General features: G+C 32.8%; 2 protein-coding genes across 4 annotated transcripts in view; one reads left to right on the top strand and one right to left on the bottom strand.

The window, feature by feature from the left end:
- Positions 1-12,574, top strand: part of LOC126886909 (eIF-2-alpha kinase GCN2) — a 274,664-nt gene extending 262,090 nt beyond the window's left edge. For both annotated transcript variants that reach the window (XM_050654067.1, XM_050654068.1), the window contains one exon: positions 12,405-12,574. In XM_050654067.1, coding sequence (XP_050510024.1) covers positions 12,405-12,531 — 127 coding nt within the window. In that variant the 3' untranslated portion in view covers positions 12,532-12,574. The remainder of the gene's footprint in view (positions 1-12,404) is intronic.
- LOC126886910 (pre-mRNA-processing factor 39) overlaps positions 12,565-13,379 on the bottom strand; it is a 126,404-nt gene continuing 125,589 nt past the window's right edge. For both annotated transcript variants that reach the window (XM_050654069.1, XM_050654070.1), the window contains one exon: positions 12,565-13,109. In XM_050654069.1, coding sequence (XP_050510026.1) covers positions 12,830-13,109 — 280 coding nt within the window. In that variant the 3' untranslated portion in view covers positions 12,565-12,829. The remainder of the gene's footprint in view (positions 13,110-13,379) is intronic.

The raw sequence follows: 13,379 nt of genomic DNA, 5'->3' as shown, positions 1-13,379 counted from the left end.
GACGTCATTTTCCCCACATTCACGCTAAAATTCAAAATTTAAGTGAAATCCTTCATGCTGTTGTAAACTTTTCATTACCAAAGATGATAATAACTTTAAGTGACAATTAGTTTGCAAAAATAATTTTTTAAGATTGGGATTGTTAATAATAAATTCAAATGTTGAACAAAGATGATAATTAATAAATTTTATTGAATCCGTTGCTAAGCACAAACCATCCCTTTGCAAATAATCATAGTAATCTGCTCCAGTTGTCTCTTCTTTACTGCAAAAAACAAGCTGTTTGAACTAGAATCATCTTAATAATATACCTTTTAATGTTCTTTATAATTTGTAGCACGAAATATTGTAAAATTTTTCAGTTTCTCTGTGAATATGGTGAATATTGTTTACCAACAAATGAGAACTGATAGACTTAACCGGTCTACCATTAGATGTTGCCAAGTTTCAACTTCATGGCTTGTTAAGTAAAGGTGGCTGTGACTAAACATATTAAAATAGCGTGTACCAAATATACAGTCACTGCGCACGCTAAATAATGACGTCACTGCACTGGCTTAACGAAGTTTAACTGACGTGTACCTAACTTTTTTATTTGCGTACACGTTAGCGTGTACCTAGACACAACGAAAAAACTGTTATTTTTAGAACTCTTTAGCGAATTGTTATCTGTCTTATTGAGTTGTCCGATACTGATTACTGGATTACCGTCGAAGGCCGACATGTATGTGTAAAAGCATTGATCAAAATCACAGTATATAGAGGTTCCACTTCTCTGTCGGCGCTTTGATCTCAAGAAGTAATACCGGCAGTACGCAATTGGTAATTCACCAGTGGTGGATGCGGGTTTTCCCTGTTAAAATCCGTACCTTTCTATGCGACTAGCAATGCGAGAGTGGGGCAAAAACGACTAAGAACATTGCGCGGTCGCCATGCGCGACTAAAGATTTTACTTCCAATTTTTCGGAGAGTGGTTCTACTGTCCCTCTTTATACTGTGTCAAAATGTACTCTTTACCCGTGTAACCGGCGATCGGGTAGGTGTGAAGCCGCGCATATTGGTACGTCTATTGGTCCGCGGGAAGCATTTCATACTCATTCCACATTTTTAAATAATGGAATTTTATAACAAAGATTGTTGCGCCAGTAATGTAGGTTTTTTTAGTCAGACCCATCCAAAATAAAACGTTAAGAAACATTTTACTTATGAAGAAGACAACTCTTTCCAGTTCGCAAGTCGCAACCAGAGAATTTGGTGTTTTTTTTTTCAAGAACGCCTTCTACAATTACTTGTTTTAAGTATTTTTTTACTCCTGACAAACAAACCATATAACATTTTCATTGTCAAATAAACAAACGCTATTTAGTTTTGCTAGATGTTCCCCAATAGCAGAATACTGTACTGGATTAAATGCAAATTGATTGTTTATCTCTATTAGGAGTATCCCAGTGAAGGTGTTCATTTAATGGCAAGTCCGAAGTATCAGCTAAATCTGAAGAACTATTTCCACATAACTTGAGTCTTCTTGTCTTTATCCTTATGCCTATTACGGCGTCGGATTATGGTCGGTTGTTTCTTTCACCTATTTTTTCCACTCTATTCTGTTTTTGGCTAGCTGTTTCATTTCTTCTTTCATTTTCTCTCGTACATTTCCTATGTCCTCTATTTGATCCCTCCAATTCGTTTGGGGACGCCCTCTTCTCTTTTTTATCGTGTTTCCCATTTCCAGAAATTTCCTGGGCATCCTTTCTGGTTTCATTCTCATCACATGTCCATACCATTCTTCTTCTTATGTCTTATTCTATCCCATTTTGATTTTCCTGCGATCTTTCTCAAGTGTTTCATTTCCATGGCTTCTATTTTTGACTCATGTTTATTCTGTATTGTCCAATTTTCACTTGCATAGGTTATTACTAGTCTTGTTATTGTATTATGAATCTTCCTTTTCACTTCCATTTGTATGTCTTTATGTCCTAGTATGGGTTTATTTAAGGCATAAAATAATCGTGTTGATTTGTTTCCTCTGTTTGCTATTTCAGCGTCTATTCTCCCGTCGTCAGTTATTATACTCCCTAAGTATTCATAGGTAGATACAGAGCGACAAGCGAGAGGTGGCGGCTCACCTTCTCGTATTCTGCATTTGTCGCTGTGTATTTTCGCTCAAGGTCACGCGCCAGCACTGGCTTGTCGGCTTGTACTTTTTCTAATGTTATCTGATTGCACTTTATCTCTTTGTTGTGTAGGTCCTTCTTGTTATTTATTATCATTGTTTTGGTTTTGTCTATGTTTATTTTCATTTCCATCATTTCAATTTCTTCAGTCAACATATTAAGGTTTTTCTGCATCTTATTTTTATTATTGGCTATAAGCACTATATCATCTGCGTATAGTAGACTATTTATTTTTACTTGTTCCAAACTTCTGTAGCCGATTATGGTGTTAACTTCTTGATTATTATTACAAAGAGTAAGTGGGTGAGACTGTCGTCTTGTTTTAGTCCTTTGTCCATCAGAAACTATTTTGACAGCTGACCTCCAATTTGTACTTTAGCTTTCACTACGTCGTATGTACTTTTGATAATCTTGATTAATTCTGTGGGTACTTCCAAGTCCTAAGCATTTCCAGATTTTCTCTCTATCTATTGAATCTAAGGCAGCTTTTAAGTCTATGAATGTTAGGAACAACTCTTCTCCTTCTATTTTTCTCTCTACCAGTCTTCTTAAATTGAATATGTTGTCATTAGTCTGTCTTCCAGGTCTGAATGTTCCTTGTTCTTCTTCCAGATTTAGTTCTACATATTCTCTTAAGTCTTTTTTCCAATATTTTTGTGTATATTTTATAAGTTACTTGAGCTAGGCAGATTGCTCTATAGTTGTCACAAAGAGTTTCCTCGCACTTCTTATATATTGGTAGTATTAAATTGTTTTCCCAATCTTTTGGGATCCTGTTCTCCTTACATTGAATATTGTCCACAGCCAGTCTTTCCCTTTCTCTCCCAAGTATTTGATCATTTCTGGTGCAATTTCATCCTCCCCTGGAGCTTTACCTATCTTTAATTTTCGTATCGCTTCTACCAGTTCTTCTCTTGAAATCTCTCTTAATTGTTCCCCCATGTCATTTGTTTCTCTCAGACTTTCTTGTGGTGTACTTATAAATTTTTTCTCATAGTGTTCCCTCCATGTTTCCAAAATTTCCAGCGTATCTGTCCTTAATTTATTTTTTTATTGCTCTGATTTATTTTTTCGTACTTGTTCTTAATTTTCTTATCCTAGTCCAAAACGATTTGTTTACTACGTATTTTTCGTTTATATCTTCTCCAACTTTGTTTTTTCGCTATATTTCTCTTTTTTATATAGTTTTCTGTCGGATTGTATTTTTGTTTTGATATTTTTTCCATGCTGTTTTCTTTTCTTTTACATTAGATTTCCACCATTCTGTTCTTTTCCTATGTTTATTTATTACTATTTTTCCACATGCCTCTTTCGCTGTCTTCAGTATAATTTCTTTGAAAGCTTTCCGTTTTTCTTCCATTGTCCTCTGTTTTTCCTCCGTTATTTTACCAAATTCTGTATCTGTCTTTTTCATATTTTTCTTTGTTTTTCATTTTGTGTATTGCTATTTTCTTATACTCTTGTATTCCTTCTTCACTTATTATACTAATCGGCTACTACCATCTTCTGGTTTGATGTTATTTCGGTTTCCGTTTTTGTTTCAATTTTTTGTATTGTTTTTGTTAAATCTTGGGAGTAGACAATATAGTCTATCAGGCTTTTAGCATTTCGTTCCTCTGCCACGAATGTGTATTTTTGTTCTCCATTTTTTGGTTCCAGTATGTATTTACTATTTTTAAATTATTCTTTCGACATAATTCTATCATTTTCTTTCCATTTCTGTTTAAACTTCTTCTCCATATTTGCCCATGCATCCTATTCCTCTGTTAACATCCTTACCAATTCTGGCGTTCCAGTCCCCATTATTATTACAGGTTCTTAATCCTTTCTTGCCTCATCCAGTTCATGTTACAGTTTTCTGTATAATTCTATCATTTCTTCTTCTGGTGTACCTTCTACTGGTCCGTAAATTTGAATGATGTTGATTTTTACATCTAATTGTATTCCCAAATTTATTATTATTGCAACCCCTTCATTTGCTCTGTCTTCCGTCCTTACTCCTGAGTAAGTTAAATCTAATAACTTAAGTCAAAATCTTCTAATCTCTGATGTCAACTTCAGCTTGTCTACTGGCAAACGGTCTGAATGATTGTATTTTATTAGATACTTTTTCGTTAGACTTTTCTTATCATATAAACTATCACAGCTATCAAAAATTCACTGATTTTCATCCATTCTGTTTATATCTTCTCTATTCTCATTGAGTAGGTGTGCAATTCTTGTCTAACGTCTTGATTTCTGTCTACCAAACTTTTTGAGATATCTCTTTTTTGCTATCTTGGATTCTAAATCTTTATATACAATTGACAGAAAAACATACTTATCGGTTTTTGATAATTTTTGTATTCATGTTTTTTTAGACTGATTTCCGGACTGGAAATCAATGTCAAAAATATTTAGTGTTTAATACTAGAGTAATATAAATAAACCAGAGGTTCCCAGACTTTTTACAGTTAGCATGTTTATGTAGATATTTAATTGGTGGGCATTTAAATGCGAATTCACACGATCGAATCGTGCGAATATTCGACTTAAAAACTGTTAACATTGAGCGAACATAATTTTAATGCTGTCTTACACGAAAGTTAGACATCAAAGTCATAGTCTGACATGCCAATTTTATATTACCAATTGTGTGTATTTAATATTTTTTACACAGTACGGTGCAAATGATAAATTCGTTATTTTGTAAGTCAGCGACTTTAAGGAAATATCCCGAAACGGGTCGGTTTTTATTTTTAAATTATGATTTTTTGGCATAGGCCATACATCATACTAGCGACTATTCGATGATTTTTTCAAATGAGAATAGGGGTCGTGTGCTAGTGACTATTCGATGATACTAGTCGATCATACTAGCGACTATTCGATGATTTTTTTAAATGAGAATAGGGGTCGTGTGCTAGCTCATTTGAAAGGTAATTAATTCTCTATACAGTGATGAGCGCGCTAATAACCGGCTAAATAACGCAAAAGATGGAAAATATAATATTAACTTGCGAGATAAAAGAGACGAAACTGGTACAGATTGGAAATTTAGCGATAGATACGTATAAATTTACATTATATTGTTTCCCACCTTTAGACGTATCAGATGAGTATGTTATTCTCGACACCTCACGGTAGAAGAGAACCGGATTATATATCAGATGAGTATGTCAACAAAAACTGTCACTGTCACAGTGTTAATTGCCAAACTTTTCCGATACGTCTAAAGGTAAGAAACAATCAATATAATGTAATTTTATACCTTTGTATCGCTATTTATACAGGGCGTCAAAAAAATTGAATTTAATTGACACAAAAAATAGAATGTATGTAATTTATTTAATTTAAAGTATATTTTATTGCTGCCATACAACAGAAAAAAAATGTTTGACCAATAAACATTGCATTTCGCTTAACCCTCTTTTGCCCAATGTATCTCACAAGATACATGACTTTATACAGTCCCTGGCCATATTATTATGACCACCCATGAATTTTTACAAAAATCAACTATTCCACTAGGTACGTTTTGTTTAAAATATGATTTTTACATTAAATTTTGTTATGTAATGTTATACATTAACAATATTATATTTAATAATAAACACCAATAAAACATTTGAAAATGTTACAGGTTTATATACTTTTAATAATTTGTTGAACTTCTGACCTTAATCAGATGGAAAATATTTGGGAGCGTTTAAAACGAGAAATTTCCGATGAAAAGATCACTAATGAAATTGTTTTGATTAAAGGACTAACATATCATTGAAACCACAATGACAAATTGAAGCAAAAAAAATTTAAATGCGTTCAAAGTATGCCAAGACGGATACAAGCGCTATTCAAAGTTAAAGGTGGCCCAGGAAGTTGACAATGAATGAAAACCAAATGTACAAAAATAAAATACCTTTAATTTACACTAAACCTCCTGAAACACTCTTTTCCAAGGTAATACAAACAAACTACATGGATTCAAACCTTCCAGGCAATATTATCAACAAAATAATTAAAGACAGGTGGCCTATGTTTCAATATATTTTTACTGACGGCTCCAAAATTCAAAATAAAACCGGATGTGCAATATATCACTGGAATTCTGAATACAAAGAATCATGCCGATTGCCTAATGAAGCTTCAATATATACTGCCGAATTATCAGCTTTATTACTTGCGTTAAAATATATAGCCTCTGTTGGTATGGACAATTATATCATTTTCACCGATTGTAGAAGTATTGTGGACAAACTCACTTCTATCCAATCGACAAAAAATCTAAACCACATTGAGATAGAAATTAAGAGTCTATATTATGATTTTACTTCCTCGGGCAGTTCAATTATTATTTGTTGGGTGAAAGGACATTCTGGAATATTAGGAAATGAAGAAGTCGACAAATTAGCTAAATCTGCAGCTTTAACCAAACAAAACATAAGCAACATACTTCTACCAGTAACCGATATAGATAATATCAGTAAAAACCATTGCAAACAAAATTGGCAACGTGTATATAACCAAAGTACAACGGGAATAAATTTTAGAAATTGCCAGCCACTAATTCCCAATGAGAGATGGTTTAAACAAGAATCAAATAGGCTATTTATAAAAACAATAAACAGAATGAGGTCAAATCACGCACTAAACCCAGCATACAAACACAGCATAGGTATCAGTGATAACCCATATTGCGCCTGTGGTGGAATGGGAGATCTACAGCACCTCATATTGGAGTGTGGACTGTACAGACAAAATATTAAAGTAATGTATGAAAAGTTAATTGATCTAAATTGTCCTTTACCTGTCAATTTAAACGAAATTCTTTTTCCAAAAAATAAGCAGACGTTACAATGTCTTTACGAATATGTAACGTCCTGTAAATTTAAATTTTAAATAGGCTTAGATAATAAAATTATAAAATTGTAAATATATCACACAAAATTGAAAAATGTATCCATTAAGATAGTTTAACACTCTGTAAATTTAGATAATAAGTAGGCTTAGATATTAACTTAAAATTGTTATTGTAATACCATACAAAAAAACACAAATAGTCTGGCTAATTGGCTCTGTCAAAGCCATTAATAAAAAAAAAGGTGGCCCAACAAAATATTAAAAAAATAAATATATGTGATATTTTTTAAATGTTTTATTGCTGTTTATTATTAAATATAATACATTTAATAATAAACAGCAATAAACCATTTGAAAATATCACATATTTGTAATGTTGTTCTGAAGCTATTTCCTTGTGGCATTTTTATAATTACGTATTTTTTATGGGAAATAAGCCACAATTTTACTAAAAAATGAATTTATTAACGTTTCGAAGCCCAAGTCGGGTTTGGTTGTCAAAATACAAAATACTATTAAAATAAAACAAACATGTTGTTGCTAAGTAAAAAAATTCTTCTAATAATTTATTTAATCTGACTCATTTATATTGGCAATTCAGATGTATATTATACATTTTAAAGTAGAAGACTTTAAAATGATATCGCCAATATTTATGAGTTGCGTTCCTGGGACGACTTTACTAAAAGATAGTTCATTCGATTACATGAAATCAATCCCAACTCAAGAATATCCGTCGCAAAAAAAATCATAGCATGTGATCTGTGTTTAAAAAGACAACCAAATGTAACGATGACAGTAAAATTCTCGCGTTAGAGATTCCATAGTAAATCACGAGGGAAAACCAGGAAAAAACCTCGTGATACTATCCCGACATCGTAAGTATTTGGTCTTACATTTAATCTACCTTCAAAAAACTAATACCAAATTCTGACTTTAATATGTTTAAATTATAAATAATATTAATATTACATAGATATACAATAAGTAATACTAAAATATAAAATTTGTACTAACTCGATATGTTATTGATTTACTAATTAAATGTAAGACCAAATACTTACGATGTCGGGATAGTATCACGAGGTTTTTTCCTGGTTTTCCCTCGTGATTTACTATGGAATCTCTAACGCGAGAATTTTACTGTCATCGTTACATTTAGTTGTCTTTTTAAAGACATATCACATGCTATGATTTTTTTGCGACGGATATTCTTGAGTTGGGATTGATTTCATGTAATCGAATGAACTATCTTTTAGTAAAGTCGTCCCAGGAACGCAACTCATAAATATTGGCGATATCATTTTAAAGTCTTCTACTTTAAAATGTATAATATACATCTGAATTGCCAATATAAATGAGTCACATTAAATAAATTATTAGAAGAATTTTTTTACTTAGCAACAACATGTTTGTTTTATTTTAATAGTATTTTGTATTTTGACAACGAAACCCGATTTGGGCTTCGAAACGTTAATAAATTTATTTTTTAGTAAAATTGTGGCTTATTTCCCATAAAAAATACGTAATCACATATTTGTATTTTTTTAATATTTTGCTGAGCCCCCTCTAATTGTGATTGCCGCTAGTACCCGTCTTGGCATACTTTAAATGCAGTTAATTTTTTTTTGCTTCAATTTGTCATTTTGGTTTCTACGATATATTAGTTCTTTAATCAAAATTTCGTTAGTGACCTTTTCATCGGAAATTTCTCGTTTTAAAAGCTCCCACATATTTTCCATATGATTAAGGTGAGAAATTCAACAAATTATTAAAAAAATACAAATATGTATTATGTAATATTTTCAAATATTTTATTGGTTTATTATTAAATATATTATAGTTAATGCTTAACATTAACACTGCATAACAAAATTAAATTTAAAAATCATATTTTAAACAAAACGTCATCATCATCGGTGACCGCTGACAGCCCATGGTCGCCCGTTGGGGTTTCTAGGCTCTAAAGTTTTACATGGTGTGGACGCCAGCCACACGCATAACTCCTCAAAAGTTCTAAACGATATTTATCTAAAATATTACTTTCTTGTTTCTTTTTTTTTGAGGTCTTTTCGGCGTTATGTGTTTTGCTTGTTTGACTATAGCTGCCCAGGTTTTTCTTTCCTTTGCTTGTTTTTCCCATTCTCGTATTCCTAGGTCTTTCAGATCCTGGTTAATACCATCAATCCATCTCTTTCTAGGCCTACCTCTCGGTCTCTTCCCATTTAATTCTTTTCTAAGTACTTTTTTTTTGTATTTCTCTTATCATCCATCCTTTCTACGTGTCCTAACCAACTCAGTCGTTTACTTCGTATTTCTTTTATTATAGTCCGTCTGTTAAACACTATTTATTTCGTGGTTCATTCTTATACGCCATTCTCCAGTATAGGTCCATATATTTTCCTTAAGATTTTTCTTTCCCATCTAAGAAGTTGTTCCTCTTGTTCACTAGTCAAGGTCCATGTTTCTGATGCATACATTACTACAGGTCTCATTACTGTTGTGTATATTTTTACTTTTAAATTAATAGATACTGATTTTGACTTTATGATATTTTGTAGGCTGTAGAAGCATTTGTTTCCAAGCGAAATTCTTGCTGTTACCTCATCACTGTTTTTATTTCCTTCTGTTATTGTTGATCCTAAATATTTGAAACGGTCCACTCTTTCAAATATTTGCCCGCTCAGAGATATGTTGCCTTTCGTTTGTACCTTTTCCCGAGTTGTTATCATGTACTTTGTCTTTGAGACATTAACTTCTAGACCCATAGTCTGTGCGGCTTCTTTAAAATATGTATAAGTTTTTTCTAGGTCGTTTAATGTCCAGCTGATTATGTCTATATCATCTGCGTAGGCAACGACCTGATTGAGCTTTGTAAATATTGTACCATCCCTATCTATAGGAGTTTTCCTGATTACTTGTTACAACGCAAGGTTAAAAAGTGTTGTTGACAGTGCATCCCCTTGTGTTAGACCTTCATTAATGTTAAATTCATCGGACAGTTGATTTTGGATCCTTACTTTTGCTTTGGTGTTGGTTAGGCATGGCATAGTTTTACTAATCTGATTAGTTTTTTTGGTACATTTAACTCTTGCATTGCGCTATATAATTCCTTTCTAATTATTGAGTCATACGCTTGTTTGAAATCTACAAATAGATGATGTAGTTCGGTATTCCGCTCGTAGAATTTTTCCAGCGTTTGCCTTACTGTAAATATTTGGTCTATAGTTGACCTGCCTTTCCTGAAACCTCCTTGGTAATCCCCTGTTGTTTGTTCCATTATATTATTTAGTCCTCCTTCCAATATTTTGCTAAATATTTTGTATCCAACGTTTAGTAGTGATATTCCCCGGTGATTATTTCAATCTCACTTATCTCCCTTCTTATGTATAGGGCATATCACTGCAATTTTCCATTGCTCTGGCATTATTTCTGTGGTCCATATTTCTAGTATTAACTTTGATATTTCACTCTGTATTCTATGTCCTCCATATTTTAACATTTCTACAGTTATTGTATCGCATCCTGGGGCCTTAAACGTACCTAGTAGAATAGTTGATTTTTGTAAAAATTCATAGGTGGTCATAATAATATGGCCAGGGACTGTAAATTATTATTTTTTAAATATTGCGGGCTTTTTCAATAGTTCAAACCTTGGTTCTCACAATCAGCTGTTCTTTCTCTATACAGTTGAGAATCTTTGTTTGATTTAAACGATTTCAAAGGATTAAGTTATGTTCATATATTTTCTTGTTCTGTGAGTGTGCGCTTTTTTCCAGCCTTCAACACAAGCGGTAAATTCAGTTTACCTACTGTTACTATTCTAATAATTTTTTATGAAAACCTATTCAAATGACTTATTATTATGTTATTTAAGTTTAATTATTCATAAGTTCTAGGCACTAATACTTTCTGGTTTATTTGCAATATACTTTTATAAAATATATCTACCAGTACACATTGGGCAGCATACGTGGGAGGGGGAGGGAAAAATAATTTTAAATATGATTTTTGCTTAATTGGGCCCTAAAACAATAAAATGCAAAAAGGAAATTATCATGGGTTGAGGATTTCTTTGTTTGGGCAAAAGAGGGTTAAATTCAATGTTAAAGCTACCACCCACTTGCCTCTTGGCAGTTTGAACATTCAGTTTGAGCGAAAAGCAATGTTTATTTGTTAAAATAAACATTTTTTCTGTTTTCTGACAGCAGTAAAATGTATTTTGAATTAAATAACTTACATACATTCTTCTCTGTATGCCAATTAATTTAATTCAAGAAAACATAATTATTGTTCAAATTACATTTAAACTGTACATAGCTAGCAAAAATAACTCCCCATGCCGCTGATAAAACGCAAATAAATAGTTATGCCCCGAGCCACTGATTCCCAAAACATAGAGTGCAAAAACTCAACAGTTTGCTGTTGCTATGCGAGAACATTTTTCCTTGTAGTTGTAAAATCAAACGGCGCTGTTTTCCGTGAGGATCCCGCTACCCCTCGCCCCTCGAGCTACAGGCAGGCTTTTTAGTAAGTAGTCAGTCGGAAGTTAGACACCTTAAGGATTGTACCTAGTTAGTACCGATCGCTTTAGTCACGAATAGCTCGTGTAGGCTATGATGCCAACTCTCTCAAGTCTCTATACCTATAAACAATGTATCATAGCTTAGTATCTCTTTTGTCAGTAAAAAGTGTATGAAAGTGCAGTGCGTCAACAAGAAACAAGTGCGCCACTCTATTGTAAGTAAAAGTTAGTATGTGCTCAAGGTTCTGACGCCTAGTCGCAGCAACATTGTTGCTAACACCGCTCTCTCCTGTTTTGTAAGTAGTTGTAGTTTATTCTCGCTACCTCACACACCATGTATTTCTTAACCCTTTGTTTAATATACTATTGTAGAGTATAATTCTCTAACATTTCGTTCACATGTTATTTGTTTATTTATGTTTGATGTTAAGTTCCTTTTAACATTAAAAGTGTTTACAGTTTTCTGTGGTCTTATTTCTTAACATTTGAACCATAGGAACTGTCCCCTTGCTCTGACCAAGGTCTGAATGATTTACGGCTAAAAAGTGCAAGAACCAGTGCGCATGAGCCAAAGCCCCTGGTTAGAACAATTATGTTTATACATATTACTTAATAGAGAATTGAATAATCTTTCAAATGAGCTAGCGCATGACCCATATTCTTATTTAATAAAATCAACGATTACGCCATCACACCCAGATAGATGACGTCACTAGTTTGATATATGTATATGCCAAAAAATCGACCTGTGTCAGGATTTTTCCTAATGTAGCTGACTTCCGAAAAAACTAATTTATTCCTTTCATTTGTACCATGCTGTATAAATATGAGTGATACTGATTGACGGTTTTCATTTGTTTGTTTTGTAGGCACCCTCGGCACAAGAAGTACCTCAATAACATATGTGATGAAATTTATGACCAAAAAACTAAAAGAAAAAATCCAACTGTTGTTTTATACAGTTTACCCGACAATTTCCATAAAGTAATTTTTTAAATGATTTATCTGTAAATATAGGAAATAAAAATATTTTTCGTTACTATTTTTTTTATTTTGACATACTAATTAAAATTACAAGATTTCCATAATAAGAAAATACAAAAAAAATATGGTTCGTAAAATATTTAACACAATTGCAACACAAGGTATGATAATAATAAACGCTAAAATTTTTTTGGTGCCCAATAACATTTTAACGAAAATTGGTAGCCAAATGAAATCCAATACAGACTTGTGAACTGCACAAGCGATCATTTTGACGGTTATTATTAGTACTAACATTCTTGTCACTTGGTTAGTACCCATATCCTCCTCCCCCATAACCGCCCCCCCATTGATTATATCCACCATAGCCACCTTGTGGTGGATATTGCCAATTTTGATATTGGTATTGATCTCCTTGACCGTACTGGGGAGGATAATAGTTGGGTCCTTGTTGATTACCAGAATACGGGGGATATGATGGTTGGTTTGATGGTGGTCCATATGGAGCGTTATAATTTCCATAATTTCCTTGGGATGATGGAGGCGGTTGTTTGGCTTCTTTCGATTTTGACGATGGCCCCGTTGTCTCACTGAAAATTTAAAATATATGAAACTAAATAAAAAAGTTTGTACAACTATATTATACAGATTTTATAATCTTTTGATTTAGCTTTCACATTTCGAATAAGGGCATATTATATCAGTAACCTAAGCACTAATCAAAAACATCTATGAGAACGCTACATTAAATATACGACTACACGAAGACAGATACACATTCAGCTTAACACTAGAAGCACCAACATTTTTGCATACCTAGAAGCACCGGAGCGGTCAAGATGACGGGTATTAGAATTTTC

This window comes from Diabrotica virgifera, chromosome 6 (genome assembly GCF_917563875.1).
Source record: "Diabrotica virgifera virgifera chromosome 6, PGI_DIABVI_V3a".
NCBI classification, from domain to species: Eukaryota; Metazoa; Arthropoda; class Insecta; order Coleoptera; family Chrysomelidae; genus Diabrotica; species Diabrotica virgifera.
Note: the sequence above shows the minus strand (reverse complement) of the source record. Positions and strands in the feature narration are given on the sequence as shown.